We start from the raw sequence: 15,703 nt of genomic DNA, 5'->3' as shown, positions 1-15,703 counted from the left end.
GGAAGACGCGCGGGCACCAGCGATTGCTCTAGAACCTTCGATGACTCACGTATAAAAGCCGATGCACTTGACTGGCAGATCAGATTTCGACAATTGCCTACTGTGTTCGCCACTACATTGTGCTTTAAGTGTAGCAAGTTTTTCTGGGCACAGGTTCGCCCAATAAAAGTTAGTTTCACCATTCAGAGTATTGTTGCTGCATTCTTTTTTGCATCACTACTACATGAGAATATCTAGGACTGTTTCCAAATCGGCAGCGTCCAGGGCATAGCCCCAATGCAGAGTTTGTTATTTTGAATGTCACGACTCAACCCCAGTTTTCAAGAAATTCAAGGAACACATTTATTTTCAAAAAGTTTTAAGAGGAAGCTTTAGATCAGGCCCAACTTAGACCGGACTTACTCAAATACGTGTAAAACTCAAAAACGTTTTTCTGAGATAACCTGGACCAATTTTAATGAAATTTGTTGCATTTGAGAGGAAAAATTACATTCTAGTGACTGCTGAAAGTGGAATTTTCATTTTAAGGGATGAATTTTGTTAAAAGGATTTTCAAAAATTCGAAAGTGTGAAAAGTATAGAAGCATGAAGTTTACAAATTAATAGCTCTGCATCAAGAACTGATATCACAGTTCTGTAAATGGCATCTACTAGATCATGGAAAGTGAACAAATTTGATATGTCATTTTATATCTTACGTGAATTTGTTATGTTGTGTACAATGGTTCTGCAAAAGCTGTATTTCCACATTACAGCGAAACCTCGTAAAACCGTAGTTGGCTGCAGCTCGGAAAAAGTACGTACTAAACGGTAGTACTGTTTAACCAAAATAGCATCAGGTCGCCCACTTACCTGTCGAAAACGGAACACGGAACTCGGACAGAGTGCGATGAAAGGGGAAAAAAACATGCAGTATTTATTCACTTCACGCGACAAAAGTGTTATTTTCGTTTGTTGCCATGGCGGCCTAGCAGCAACGACAGCGGCCTCAAACTAACGGAAGCTGCATGCACGCTTTTCAGCCAGCCCCCTTTTCTCGGCAAACACTCGCATGGCAGATTCCTCGTTGGCGTTACATATTTTCCGTGCTCGTGCGCGGTATTGCTGCCAAAGTCCTGGGGAGCCTTTTTCATTGCCGGGTGCTGTTCTCGTCGCATTTGCCTCCAACAATTGCATTCATGAGGCTGACGTAAGGCGCAGCTTCTGCCACTGTCGGGCCTGAATCGCCCATGCTGTCGCTTTCCGTGTTGTCCTCATCCCTGTCGCTAGTCCACACTTCGGCAAAAACAGAGGCAACGATGGCGAAATGTCGAACCTCATAGCCGATATCTCTTCGCGGTCGCAGCAGCGCTGCTGAGCAACCTCTTCGCATTCCAAATGACGCACACCGTAGTCAACAGCAGATCCCTGCAGAAGAGTACGTATTTGAGCTGGTTGGTTCATGATGACGAGCAGTTAAAACAGCGCTGAACAACAGGACGAACAGCGCTAGTGTCTGTGTCCCTCTTTTTGTCCTGTTGTTTAGCGCTGTTTTACTTGTCGTCAGCAGATCCCTGTCGCGTGCCAGCGCCGACTTCTTCGTGTCACGTTCGATAGCACGGACGATGTCTAATTTTTCTTCTATGCTGAGCACCCACCGTCTTTTTTATCCGAGCTTCGGCATGACGGGAGTCCTCGCTTGCACGATGCCACAATGCTCTCTCATAGAATAAAGAACCAACTTGGCTCTCACATAGAATAAAGAACGCTCTCTGGCACGGCGCCGAAATGATGTTGATGTTGATGTGGCTTCACGCGTAGACACACAGGGTGCTTAGAGGCCGTTGTTCCAATCTCTGAGGCTTGTTGTTCTGCCGAGCCGCCCGATGGAGACGACGCACCGTTGTGCTTGCACAATGAAAAGTGGAAACGCTACGTTTTAACCAACGCGTACGCAATACGCTGGTACGATTTATGCGGATACAAAACACATTATGTTCAATGGCCACTGAGTCGGGAATTTGACTTTACTTTTAAAACAAAACTACTGTTAAGCAAGTGCGGTTTAACAAGGTTTTACTGTACTGAATTTTTTGAGATTCCTGTGTAACATATCAATTTTGTCCGCTTTAGATGTACTATTAGATGCAATTCATGTAAATTTGGTATCATTTTTCATTGCAGAGTTGCAGAGTTGTAAACTTCATAGTTTCGTTTTCTAAAGGTTTTCTATTTTTGCAACTTTTTAATAAGAAATTGCCAACCTTAATCAAAAATTCAGAACCAACAGTCACTAGATTTTAATTTCTTTTTTTTTTTTTAAATGCAACATACCTTGCCAAATTTGGTGCAGTGATTGTCGAGAAAAACGAATTCTCCTTTTACATGTATTTAGATAGGAGCACCCGAGCTAAAGCTTTCTCTTAAGGAACTTGAATCTCTTTTCCAAAATTCCAAGGGTTTTCAAGAATTTCGAGGAGGTGTGCAAACCCTGTTTGTACAACTTGGCTCACACATTCATTATACTTGCTCTCTGTGGGTGGGGCTACAATGCGGAATGTGTTTCACATAAGATCTTTCTGTGGGGCTCAAGAGAACAGTAATGTCTCATCAAACCACGGCTGCTAGAAAAATAGAAGGAGCATGCATTGGCCAGCAGTACAGCTTTACCTGCAAACTATAGTGTATTGGAGTGGCATTGCTTTTATGAAAAACTAGTTCCCCATTCATCATGGAAAAGAGAAAAATTAAATTACCCAGTTTAACATTCCAAAGCAATGCACAGGCTACGTACAGGAGAGACCATAGTGAGGCGATGTGGCCCAAGTTCAATAATCGGGAGTTCTTTAACATGCATCTAAATCGAAGCACTCATTTAGCAGCACATTCTGCTTTCAATGGCATGGAGACATCACAGCTGGTTATCATTCCCTGGTAAAAGCTGGTAAAAGCCACCTTGTGCAGAGCAGTAGACCACAGACACTGAGCCATCGTGACAAGTCATGGCCAACTGGCAATATGAGTACCTAGTGGCACAGAAGTTTGGCACATATGAAAATTTGTCCAAGCAATTCCCGACTGAAGGGAACACAAGCGTGGAAACAGACCTTGAGCAGCTCCACATAGTGCTGCTCCCTGGAAAGCTGTGGCGCCACTGCCGGTGAGGATGAAGACGAGGCCTGCGGTGGTGGCGGGGACCCGTGGCCAAAGAGCAGTGCACGCAGGTGGTCATTGTGCGACCGGCACTCTTCCAGCTTCTCAGTCTGGGAGCAGAGTGACTCAAGCAGAAGCGCCTTCTCATCGCAGCAGCGCTCATTCTCCAGTTGAAGGTCGGTCAGCTGGTCCTGCAGGTCAGTCAGTTCTTGAAGTGTCGCCTGGAGCTCCTCATTGGTGCTGCATTTTAAACGAAGTATTGGTACCAGTACAATGTTCTGCGGTTTGCCTCCAATTCCTCTTTCTTCTTGCACACATAAGAAATTTATTTATTTATTTATTTAAACAAAGGCTACGAACATTGCGATAGTAGAGGGCTTTGGATTAACTTTGACCACCTGGAATTTCAGCATACACCAAAAGCTTGGTACAGGAAGGTTATAGCATTACACACCATCAGAATGCTGCAGTCATTACCAGGAAACATATAAAATTTGTAATACTACTACGGTACTGTATAACACTATGCTGTAAATAGTAGTACCTGGGCAGACGTTACAGCATTTACCCAATACAAACAAGCACTTTTGTGGAAAGAAGAATGAACTAAAATCGCTGTGTGCATCGATTTTAGATTTGAGAACCAAAATGAGGCTCTGATAGCTATATCCTATCATCACTGGCATCATGACTGAATTTTACTATCCACATGGAGCATTGTCACATGCGTTCCTTGGCACAAAAATTTATTCATGCTGTGAAAAAGGCAGGCACATACGCAGGGGAGGGAGGGGGGAGGGGGCTCTCACACCACCACTCCTCACACACATTCCTAAAGCGTGTGGGTATGCGTGACTTGACGCGTCCCCTAATATGTTGTTTTCCCGCATAGCTCCCGTCTCCTGCAATCCGGCTTCGCTGCGTGGCCTGGTGCCCGCGGCAGTTGGTGTGGTTGTAGCGCACTGCGAGATATGGCGCGAGTGTGGCTCTGCTAATGGCACCTAACAGTGGGGTTACTTGGGCGCGGAAAGGAAAAGGCTCTTCCTCTTTGGCTGGGGATCAGCAAGCGGCGCGGACTCTCCGCGCTTGCACCAATCTATCTGGCAGCCCAACGTAAACCTCTTGGGGCATCGGATGATAGTTTTAACAGTTTTGCTTCGTTCAAGACCTTTGTTTGAACCGAAGCGTAGGGCTAGCGTGGATTTTGATCGTTAGCATCGGCGGCATGCTTTCTTGATCAAGGCGACAGTGTCTGTAGTGTGTTTGAACTTTTCAACATGCTAAGCCTTTTTGCAAAACGATTTTTTAAAATGACATTCGTCGGTACAAGAGCCACGTGGCTTACATCTTGGGAGAACGAGGCGTAGCACCCACAGAGCATTGGCAAGCCTGAAGGAGTGAGTACGGAAGCCTCGTGGGTGGTTCGAATTTCTTATGTAAATAGCTTTTTCTATCTCTGACTGATGAAGTCGCGGCTCTAGGAGCCGGGTGGACGCGGGCCACGGGTGCCGCTACGGGCTGACTGGTATTGCGGCCTGGCACCGGGCACTCCGACACCGTCTGGGATGGTGGGCGCCGTCAACTCGGATGCTGTGTGCACTGAGCGGGGTACGACCACCTAACAGAGCTGACGTCTCCTCGCAGCTGCCTGTTTTGCACCCATTTTTGGTGTTGTTTTTTGGATGCCGGTTGTCAGGGTAGCGAGGCTTTAGGCATAAGGCTTTATGAAGCTGCCTGTCGCACGTGGAGGGACACAACTTGGTGGACCGTGGCATTGAGGTGTTGTACTTTGCTTCCCTCATTCTAGTTGGCCTCGCACGAATTGAAATTACTCGTTCGACTCAAGGAAGCGAGCTTCATTCACGTGAACTTAGCATCTGAGCAGCCGCCCGATCTTTTGCTGGCCAAGTTGAACATCGCACCATGTGGGCGATGCGCATGCAGAATTCATCTCCCTTGCACTACTTTAGGGTTTGCCGAGAGTGTTGAATGTATGCAGCGTGAGTAGAGTCACCCTTGCTTTGCTGTCACCTGCACATCGTCTGCGCTGCTGCCCCGGACTATGATCGAGCCAACCCAGGCAATGGTGATGCTGTAGCCAGTTCGGCGCAGCGACTTCGGCGGCCGCCTGTATCCAGCTCGCAACTCTTGGCGGCGGAGAAAAGAGCCGGGGTCACCAACAGCTACGCCGGCTCTCATCAGAAGGGCACGCCGGTGCGAGCAACGCTTGCCCTTACCGACTACTGCATCGCTGTTTCTGGAGTCCTGGCCTGGAATCATGCCGTCGAGTGTGCAGAGCTGCTACTATGACCAGTGGACGCCAGCGGTGTACCCCAAGGACAATGTCGGCTAGCATGTTGTGGACAGCGTGCGGACATTTCCTCGGTGCGGCCACCCTTGCATGTACTCCCTTGTTCGCGAAGCACGCGTTGATGTTAGACCGTGTGACATGTTTAGCCAGAATATGTAGTGATTTAGGGCACATTCACACCGGCGACTTGAGGAGGTCGCGCGACCATTTGCGACTCGTAATCAAAAAGCGACCGAAGGCGACTGATGTTCACACCGGCAAGCCCGGCTGAGCGCGACCCGCAAGTCGCAATCCCGGAGATTATCGTTCTCAGCGAGAACTCTCGGAATCTACGCGGAATTTGAACGCGACGCCGGAGGAGGCCGGATGTAGACACACGAAAGATCACTTCCGGTGCGCCGCTGATTGGTTTATCAGTTTTGCGACCACGGTCGCGCGACTGAAAAATCGCGCAGAGAGCGACTGGCCCAAAATGGTCGCTTTTCAAGAAAGGCGACCGTTTGCGACCATTTGCGACTGGTCGCTTTGCGACCAACTTGGTCGCGCGACCACTGTCAGTCGCCGGTGTGAATGTGCCCTTAAGGTTGGGAGGATGTGGGGAGGCGCGACTCTCACAAGTTCCCTGATATGTTGTTTTCCCGCATAGCTCCCGTCTCCTGTAATCCGGGTGGTTGAAGCGCATTGCAAAAGATGGCGCAAGTGTGGCTCTGCTAACGCCACTTAACAGCGGGGTTACCTGGGCGTGGAAAGAAGAAGGCTCTTCCTCTTTGGCTGGGGATCAGCAAGCGGCGTGGACGTTCCGTGCGTGTGCCGATCCATGTTTCTGTAAGACCCGTCTCACGAGGCCTCGTTCGAATGCGCCACTTTTTGCGTGAATGTGTACACACGAACGACCAGGCATTGGTGTCCAGCATGAGGCGAACGTATTCGCTTGCTATCTGGTCGCGGTAAGTCAGACTTCTAGATTTGTCGCGCGCCCATCGGCATGTTTTGTGGATAGTAACTCGGCTAGCAGGCATTAGGCTATGAAAGGTGCAATAAATGCCCTTGTGACTGTTTGCACTACTGTGTTGTCGTTCCTTCATCCCAAGAGCACGGGTGAGAATCCCACAAGCACCACCAAATCAATCTTGAAACCTGACAGCTATTCAGCAGTTAACATTTTGCTGCTTTTTTCTCTCCTTTTGGATGTATTGGCATCGCCTGAAGTGCAAAGGCCAATTTTGTCATCGATTCGGTGCCTGTGTGATTAACTTGAGATGCATTCAGTTGTCACCATCTATTGGAACAGTCACGTGCATCACTGTTGCTTCGTTCGTTCAACCTTCTTTATTTAGACTGATCCAGGGATCAGGAAAGTGATTCAGTTCATAGTGAGCTGGTCTGTATGCTCATGGAATGAGTTGTGGCCAGAGAAAATGCCAGTTCCGTTTAACTTTTCCTTTTGCTTCATTATTTCTTCGAGTGACGGCTCGCCACGACGCTGGCAGAACATCGGAATTATATACCTGTGATAAGGGTTAGATAAGGTGGAAAATAAAATAATACGAGACAGCGTCCATCATCAAACTCTGCAGTAACCCTTAAACTCATAGGCAATATGACTTTCACCCATTAGCTCGTCTGGTTTTTCCCTAATTGTACAAATCTTTTCGTGCAAAATTGCCAACTGGAAACAAGAGTCACAAGGACTTGAGAAATTAAGTGATCTACTAAGAGAGAGAGCCGAATCAACAGCCAAACAGGAAGGAAAAGCGAAAAGTAACAAATTTAGCCATTGTTTATGAAAATATTTATGGAGCAACATTTTGTTAAACTATTAAGTAGAGAAAACGCCGCCTGAAGTGGAGAACAATTTTTTGTGTACTGAATGACGCTTATGCAGTTATCATTCGAGCCACCTGACGTAGCCACTTCTCTGCTGTGCTTATAAGGGTGTTTCTCTAACCTTTTGCGGTGGGCACAGTACGTCTACAACCACGGTAGCCTGTGCTCTACGCGGTTGCACGGGACTGGCAGCCACGCATCGTTATGCAACTTCCCAGATAACAATAAGAGTTGATTTTAGCACCTAGTAGAGCAGTAAACGAGGGATCCAAAAGAACTCTGATTGTTTCGCAAATATATATTTCTCTATAATTCTTGTAGAGCTAAATAAAAAGACACCTCCAGAAATTTTTATTTTACACTTTCACTTGTTTATTTGTTCTTGGTAGGGTTCTTCCTGCGCTTCTTTCCTGCGCAAGTCTATTTGATGTGGTTCCTTGTTTGTCAAGTAAAGGAGACGTGTATCTCACAGGCGTACCTGTGAGATACACCTTATTTTTTGTCTTTTGCGGGTTTACGCGTCTTTATGGCAAACGGTGGGCATTATTCACATTTATGCTAGTAAAGGTACCCCCCCACCTTCATTTGCACAGGAAAGTTACACCTCGGTAACTCCTCCCCCGCCCCCTCCCGAAAAAACAATTCTGGGTACATGCCTGGCAAAAGGCTTGCGCAACCCACATATCCATCGAACGCAAGCACAGGATTCAATGCAAAAAGCCAAGGCACATTAACACCCCAATGCAAGTTGTGGGGATGCGCGACTCTCGCGCGTCCCCTGATATGTTTTTCCCGCATGGCGCGTCTCCTGTAATCCGGCTTCGCCACGTGGCCTGCGTGATGCCCGCGGCGGTCGATGTGGTTGGGGCGCAGTGCGAGAGATGGCGCGAGTGTTGCGCTGCTAACGCCGCCTTACGGCAGGGTTACTTGGGGGCGCAGGGGAGAACAGGCGGTCTCTTTCCCGGTGGGTCGAGGAACAGCGTGGACGTCCCGCGCGCCGACCCATGCTTCTGCGAGACCGTCTCGCGTGGCCACCTTCGAACGCGCCACCGTTGGCGTGACCGTACACGCGAACGACCAGGCGTTGGGATCCAGCATGGGGCGAACATATTCGCTCGTTTTCCGGTCGCGGCGAGTCGGACTTCTAGATTTGTCGCGCGCCCATCGGCATGTTTTGTGGATAGCAACTCGGCTAGCAGGCATTGATCTATGAAAGGTGCAATAAATGCCCTTGTGATTGTTTGCACTACTGTGTTGTCGTTCCTTTGTCCCAAGAGCACGGAAGAGAACCCCACAAAGTACAGTCAAACCTCAATATAATGAACACGAATATAATAAAGTATTGTATATTACATTGTAAATATAAAACATTTCTTTCTCACTAACATCCGTGTGTAGTAAATGTATGCTCGTAACGAATATTGGATAAATAAATGTATTTTCATGTCAGATCTGATTGCTATAATGAGTTTCAGCTGTACTTCTCATTCACAAGCACGAAGCAGCCGTGGCACAGCGATAAAAATTCTTGGCTTGAATGTTGATACGCTCGATGCCCAGTATGATTGTTGGTTCAACCTGAAGTTGGACTACTTATATCACGCAGTGACCGAACCAAGGCGTGGCGAAAAAACACAATCAGCATACTTCTTATCTCGCAACTTCTGGGCACAGGCATGCCACACAGAGCAAAGCCAGGGTGCACCTGTAGTGGGTCTCCTCCATCTGCATGATGCGGTCCTGGAGGCAGGCGACCGACATTTCACTCATGCTGCTGGTGCTGGCCTTGTCCCAGTCCATTCGGCTGCCGCTGGGGCAGGCATCGTCAGACAGGGCACCATCCACCGATTTGGCCTGCACACAAGTGGCTTCAGTCTGCTTCTATCATGGCAACATTGTAATCATAGAGTATCCTGTAACTATTACTGGAGGTAACTCTGGCACCAGTGTCTACGAGAGCTGCAAGTACAGCAGTTCAGCCAGCATGGGTAGTGAGTGATGGGTGGTGCATGGAGGTGTGCCTACGCTTCGTCCTTCTGGCTTCAACTGACTTTGGGACTTTGCAAGTTGATCATTTGCAAAAAAAACTAAGTCCGCTTTAAAAGTGCATTTGAATGTGGATTTAAAGTGGAACATGGATAACTGTTGCAAGTTACTGCACAGCAATTCACAACAATTATATTAGTGTGAACAAACTTATTGTCTTCATACGTTTAGAAAAATATGATTGCTTTCAAAATCAGAAATATCAAGCATAATAAATAAAGCCAAAGGAGCATCTTAAGTCACAAACATGAAGACAAATCATTGTACAGTCACACCTTGTTATAATAAACGCAAATATAATGAAGTAGATCTACAATGTTTCACGGTGATACAGTAAACCCTCATTAACATGAACTCGCACATCTCGAAATATTGGTTAAGTCGAAAGTTTTTCACGCCGCGCCTTCCCCACCCATAGGTGTTACGTATTCGCACCCGTTTATCTCGAAGCATTTTTCGGGCGTAATACGGATATCTCGAAATTTTGACCGGGACGGCTGAAGGCAAAGGCCATTACCAAAAGGTGATACAGGCTCCGAGCGAGCGCTTGGTTCCTACTAAAGTGCCGAACGCGGTCACGATCTAAGGGCGAATACAAAATTCCCGTGGATGCAGCCGTTTTCCGTCAACCACGTCAAGTACCCTTGGAAGCAGTCACGTGATGTGCGCCGCTTGCGCACGGGGGCTCATGGGTTTTATCGGGTAGTCGCGCCACCGCATTTCGCACGTGCGAGCGTTATTGTGCGTGTGCGATTCTGTTAGTTCTTTGTTTCGTCGCGCTGTGCGCACAATGCATTGACTGCAATTTCTTTTTGTTATGTGTGTGTGTGTGTGTGTGGTGTGTGGTCAACGAAAGCAGCGTAAGTCTCTGATGCTGGAGAAAAAAGTCGCGTTAATCAAGGAAGTGGAGAAAGCAGGAAGATCCAAAACAAGCATCGCCAAAGAATTCGGAATCCCCTTGTCGACGCTTTCGACAGTTTTAAAAAATCGGCAGAAGGTCTTCGCTGGCTTCGAGCAAAGTTTTTCCAGCGAGCGGAAGCGGATTCGGGCCTCGAAATTCCCGGACGTCGAAGCAGCACTCATGCTGTGGCTCCGGAATGTCAGGGCAGCCAACCTTCCCGTGACAACCCAAATGATGATGGAGAAGGCAGACGCTCTGGCGTTGCAGATGGGCCACACAGACTTCAATTGCAGCAATGGCTGGTTTGAACGATTTAAAAAAAGAAATAACGTGGCCTCGAAGCCTATCCACGGCAAAAGCGGCACTGTTGATGAAGGGGCTGCAGACACCTGGCACAACCACCACCTCACTGAGCTGCAAAAGGCTTATGCGGACAAGGACATTTTCAACCTCGACGAAGCAGCACTGCTCTATAAGATGCTGCCTAGCTGCACATACACGCCGAAGGGAGAAGCGTGCTCAGGCGCTAAACAGCGCAAAGACCGAGTGACGATACTTTTCGGAGCCAACTCCACCGGCGATGAAAAACTGCCGTGCTTGTTATCGGTAAGTCGCTCAATCCAAGGTGCTTCCGAAATGCACGGCTCCCGAGAGATGCGACTTACAGCGCCAATAAAACGGCCTGGATGACTGCAGCGCTCTTTGAAGAGTATGTACGTGCTCTTGACCGCAAAATGGCAAGGGACGGCCGGAAAGTGTTGTTCATTGTGGACAACTGCCCCGGCCACGGAAAAATCAACAACTTGAGGCAGTCACGCTGGAGTTCTTGCCTGCTAATATGAGGTCTGTGCTCCAGCCGATGGACTAAGGAGTCATTGAGGTTGCTCGCAAGTTCTACAGGAAGAGTCTCCTGCACCGCATTTTGTGTACTTACGACAGTGGTAAGAAGTATGAAATAGATTTGCTGGGTGCAGTCCACCCGATCACCGAAGCCTGGCGACCGGTACGTCCACTGACGATTGCCAATAGTTTCGCGCACGCAGGATTTTCGCGCGCCGAGAAATCACTCGAGCCAGACACTGACGAGTTCAGTAACTTTGCGGCGAAGTCCGCAAAGCTGCCGGCTGCGCCTGCGATGCCGAAGACGGCGAAATAACTTTTGAAGAGTACGCGCTCTACAAGTCGGACGTGCCCGTTATCGGAATGTTGTCCGACGCCGACATTGTTGAAATGGCAGTGAACGACGGTGATCACGCTGACGAAGCACCACCTAGAGAAGTGCCGACAACTGCAGAAACAAGAAACTTGCTACGTTTGCTCCAAACAAAGTTGAATGCAGCGGCGGCGAACAACGGCTCATGCGGTGTGTTCAGTAGCTCGAGGACGCTTTTCTCGCGCCGAATGCCAACGCCAAGCAGGCAAGCATCACCCAGTTCTTTCCAAAATAATAAAATTCAGTTTTTCCTGGGAATTCTGCGTTTATTGCAAAAGCTCCCCTCGTGCTGTGGAGCGTTTGTTAGCAGTGCTGGTTGTTACTGGCTCTTTCAGTGACCCGGTCACTGAAATTTTCGGCATTTTGCTTAACTCGAAACTCTGCTTATCTCGAAATTTTTCACAGATTTTACAACTTCGAATTAACGAGGGTTTACTGTATCAGCGTGTAACAAATATTATATGCTCATTATGAATATTGAATATCAGACAGGCATTTTCGTGTTGGATATGACTACCTTAAATCGTGGTTCAGCTGTACTATCCATCCTTTCCATGGTAGCTAAACAATCTCAGCAGCAGAGCCCACTTCAGTAATTTTTGTAGGAAACTCCATGGTCATAACCACCGGTTCATAAACTGCTACTGGACTTTCACCTCGCTTTTGTGCCCCATACCCAAATGTCTTTCCCATACGCCTTGTTCACAAGCAGAATATCAGTCAGAAGTCAGTGGCCAATGAACCTTTTGGAAAAGTTCCTAAGTGGCTTTCCTGCATTGCCCATTGCCCATAATATGGCAACTCATCATCCATTGCAAAAAATGCTGATAAATGGATTGTGCTCTAGAACATTCATTCTCAGCATAATTAAGGGGAGACACGGATCAAAAGAAAACAGCAATTTTTTGCTAAAAAATGTGTTTATGTTTTTGGCAGCTTTGTGTTTCTCAATCATTCAAGAATGTGCTAACAAATTTCAGCCCCATCTGTGCAGTAATAAGGTAGGAATTTGTGTACCTAGAGAGGTGGAGGTGCCTCAGATGAAAGAAATGTGCCTGTGACCACCCTTTTGGAAGCGCATTCACAGTGCAAGGAAAAGGCATAGTATGACATGGCTACTGTCATTGTAGAAGGTCATTTTCTTCTCCTTGTATAAGAGCTTTTATAAGCTTTTTTATAAGTGGCATAAAGAGTGTGATCAGACATGTGCAAAGGCTGATGGGTGAAGTCATTAGCAACAAAGTTTGGACAGTGGCTGCAAAAAAGGTGAAACTCAAGACACTGCTGGCACAAACCGTGCCACTTTACTATGATTTACCACCGCACAAGGCCATGGGACAAATGACTTCCCAGCTTCAAACCATTTTGTACCATCATTTTCGGTGCACATTGCGCTCTAAGAGCCTTTCGTCATTTATAGTGTACACATTTACATCTGCAAACTGGCCCCGAAGTTTGGCAGATGCTATAGTTTTAGAAAGTGACACCCAGTCACAAAGCCGAGGGGAAAGCCTGAAACGGGAAACCGATTGCATGCCACTTAAGAGGAAGCTTTAGCTCGGGCCCAACTCCGACGCGGCCTATTCAAATACATGTAAAACGCAAAAACGTTTTTACGAGATAACCCCTGGACCGATTTTGATGAAATTTCTTGCATTTGAAAGAGAAAGTTAAATTCTAGTGACTGTTGGAAGCGGAATTTCGATTTAGGACTTAAATTTTCTTAAAACGATTTTCAAATATTTGACCGTTTGAAAAAAATAGAAGCACGAAGTTTACAAATTCATAGCTCTGCATCAAGAACTGATATCGCGGTTCTGTAAACGGCATCCATTAGATCATTCAAAGCGGACAAATTCAATATGTCATTTTAAATCTTACGTGAATTTGTTACGTCGGTTACAAGGGTTCTGCAAAAGTTGTATTTCCCTATTACTAATTTTTTTTTATATTTATGTGTAGCATATCAATTTTGTCCGCTTTAGATGTACTATTAGACGCAGTTCGCAGAATTGTAGTATCATTTCTCGTTGTTGAGTTACAGAATTGTAAACTTGATAGTTTCGTTTTTTGAAAATTTACGATTTTTGCCAATTTTTAATAAAAAATTGACGACCTAACTCAAAAATTCGAAACCAACAGTCACTAGATTTTAATTTTGTCTTTTAAATGCAACAAACCTCGTCAAATTTGGTGCAGTGGTTGCCGAGAAAAACGAATTCTCCTTTTACATGTATTTAGATAGGAGCACTCGAGCTAAAGCTTCCTCTTAAGGTTTTTCAAGTCGCCATGAGAGATTGACACAGCATCTTCTTCCTCGATGCTGGACATGTTTGTTCGGCATGCTCTGGGGTTTTGAATGGCTGCAGCGCTGGCAGTCTTAGAATGTTGGCTCAAAAAGGACTGAGAAAGTGCGCACTGTTAGTGGCAGGCACACGGCATGCCATTTAGAAAAGAGTTTCAAAGAGTGCCCGCCCATGGCAAGAGCAAATGCAGCCGAGCATGTGCAAAAGTAGCCAGAAAAAAAGTAGAAGCTTGAAGCGATCGTCACAGAAGAACACAGTATACAAGAAGAAGGCTCCAACGTATGCTCCTGGGAAATCCTAGTGGCCATAAGTACAATGAGAATAAAATGGCTCATTTAATTTTGAAGCTATTTTTCCAATTTTGCATTTTTTCACTAAAGCAAATACTATCATTTTTTTAATAGACAAGGCACACTTGCTAGCAGGGCATTTTCTGCAGTGAAATTTTACTCAGAATGCTGCTTTGGACAAAGATTTTCAAGAGCTGCCATCTTTCTTAGATAAAAATTGAAATTTTGAGTTCTTGTGCAAGTTGCGATTGGGCCAATTATATACAATTACTTTCTGTGATAAGAAAATTGTTCCACATTACCACAGTTTGGTCCTTCCTAATATTATATAAGGCAACAAAATGCTTAATTTTATTGTCATTTCTAAATGGTACTTTTTGTGGCTAACTGCAGTCACTTGAATTTCTGAAGAGCCATAACTCTTTGACAACTTATTCGACAATGATAAATGTTGGTATCCGGCCCTATTCTGCTGCTCTTAATATACCTTCTGATTTTTATTAAAATTGAGCCAGTGGTTCAAAAGTAAACTTTTATGTGCCATGTCCCCCCTTAACCCACAAAAACAATTACAGTGCACCAGCTTTCCAGTACTAAACAATTTATCACTGTGATGGCCACCAGATTTTTGGCAATTGTTCACTGCAGGAAAGCCAGCTTGCAACTTTTCCAGATGAAGTCATAATGTCAGGTGGTGTTCTATATAAACTTCAGATTCAGAAGTTCTTTTGGCATGAATCAAAATAGACAATAAGGTATTACACTATAAAAGCTCATTCATTCATAAACATGAATAAATGAGATTTATGGCCTAGCCCCACTAATGTGTGCATTATTCTATGGCATAACACATTAGTGGCATGAAACATTCTTGAGCATAAAAACATTTACCTGCATGTCACTTATTGTCATGTGACAAGCCATGGAGTATTGCTACCATCCACCTACTACGAAGTGGCAGAATATGCATATTACTATGACCATCACTTGAAAAGGCAGTGCTGCGAATGCTTTTCAAGAATAACATCTTTGGTTCCGTGCAGTTTGAACATCCCTACTTGACATATTAAAAAAACCAGACAAAACAAATATATCAAGTGGACATGCACATTTGACCTCTTGTGGAATCACCCTACTGACCATTATGGCACAAACTTTATGCCGTGATGATGCACACCCATGAGCAAAAGTATTCAAACCACAAGGTCGCCGAAAAAAATAAATTTCTTTGCAATTAACCTGCATAAACTGAAACTGACGAGTACACCGGAAAGTTCACAATGCCAAATTTGGACTGCAGTCCTCAATTTCAAGTTGCATTCACAGGCAGAGGAAAAAATAGGCTTCGTTGCGCAATCCCTGTCCGTATACTTTTGCTCACAGGTGTACATAAACATGCAAAATTGGGTCTTCTAAAGTTGAGAGCAGCAAAAGAAGGCAGCAAACACGTTGCAGACATCAGGCATCACAACATTATATTAATGTACGCCTTCGCTTTGCCCATCCACATGACAATGACTAACATGTAATAAAATAAAATTGCGATGTTTAACATCCCTAAGCTGCACAGCGACTTGTGAGAAACATTGTAAGGGAACGCTCTGGATTATTTTGACCACCTGGGGTTTCTTACCATGCTCCTGAAGCTCAATAAAAAGTGTTACTGCATTCCTCCAT

The 15,703-nt window shown here is 45.8% G+C and overlaps 1 protein-coding gene across 4 annotated transcripts in view; it reads right to left on the bottom strand.

Annotated features, from left to right (window-relative positions):
- LOC142575191 (cytospin-A-like) overlaps window positions 1-15,703 on the bottom strand; it is a 148,229-nt gene that overhangs the window by 99,576 nt on the left and 32,950 nt on the right. For all 4 annotated transcript variants that reach the window (XM_075684317.1, XM_075684316.1, XM_075684315.1 and 1 more), the window contains 2 exons: window positions 8,976-9,124; window positions 3,087-3,372 (listed from right to left, as the gene is read on the bottom strand). In XM_075684317.1, coding sequence (XP_075540432.1) covers window positions 3,087-3,372; window positions 8,976-9,124 — 435 coding nt within the window. The remainder of the gene's footprint in view (window positions 1-3,086; window positions 3,373-8,975; window positions 9,125-15,703) is intronic.

The sequence above is a fragment of the Dermacentor variabilis genome, chromosome 3 (genome assembly GCF_050947875.1).
Source record: "Dermacentor variabilis isolate Ectoservices chromosome 3, ASM5094787v1, whole genome shotgun sequence".
Classification (NCBI taxonomy): domain Eukaryota; kingdom Metazoa; phylum Arthropoda; class Arachnida; order Ixodida; family Ixodidae; genus Dermacentor; species Dermacentor variabilis.
The sequence above is the reverse complement of the archived record's forward strand: the minus strand, read 5'-3'. Positions and strand labels throughout refer to the sequence as shown.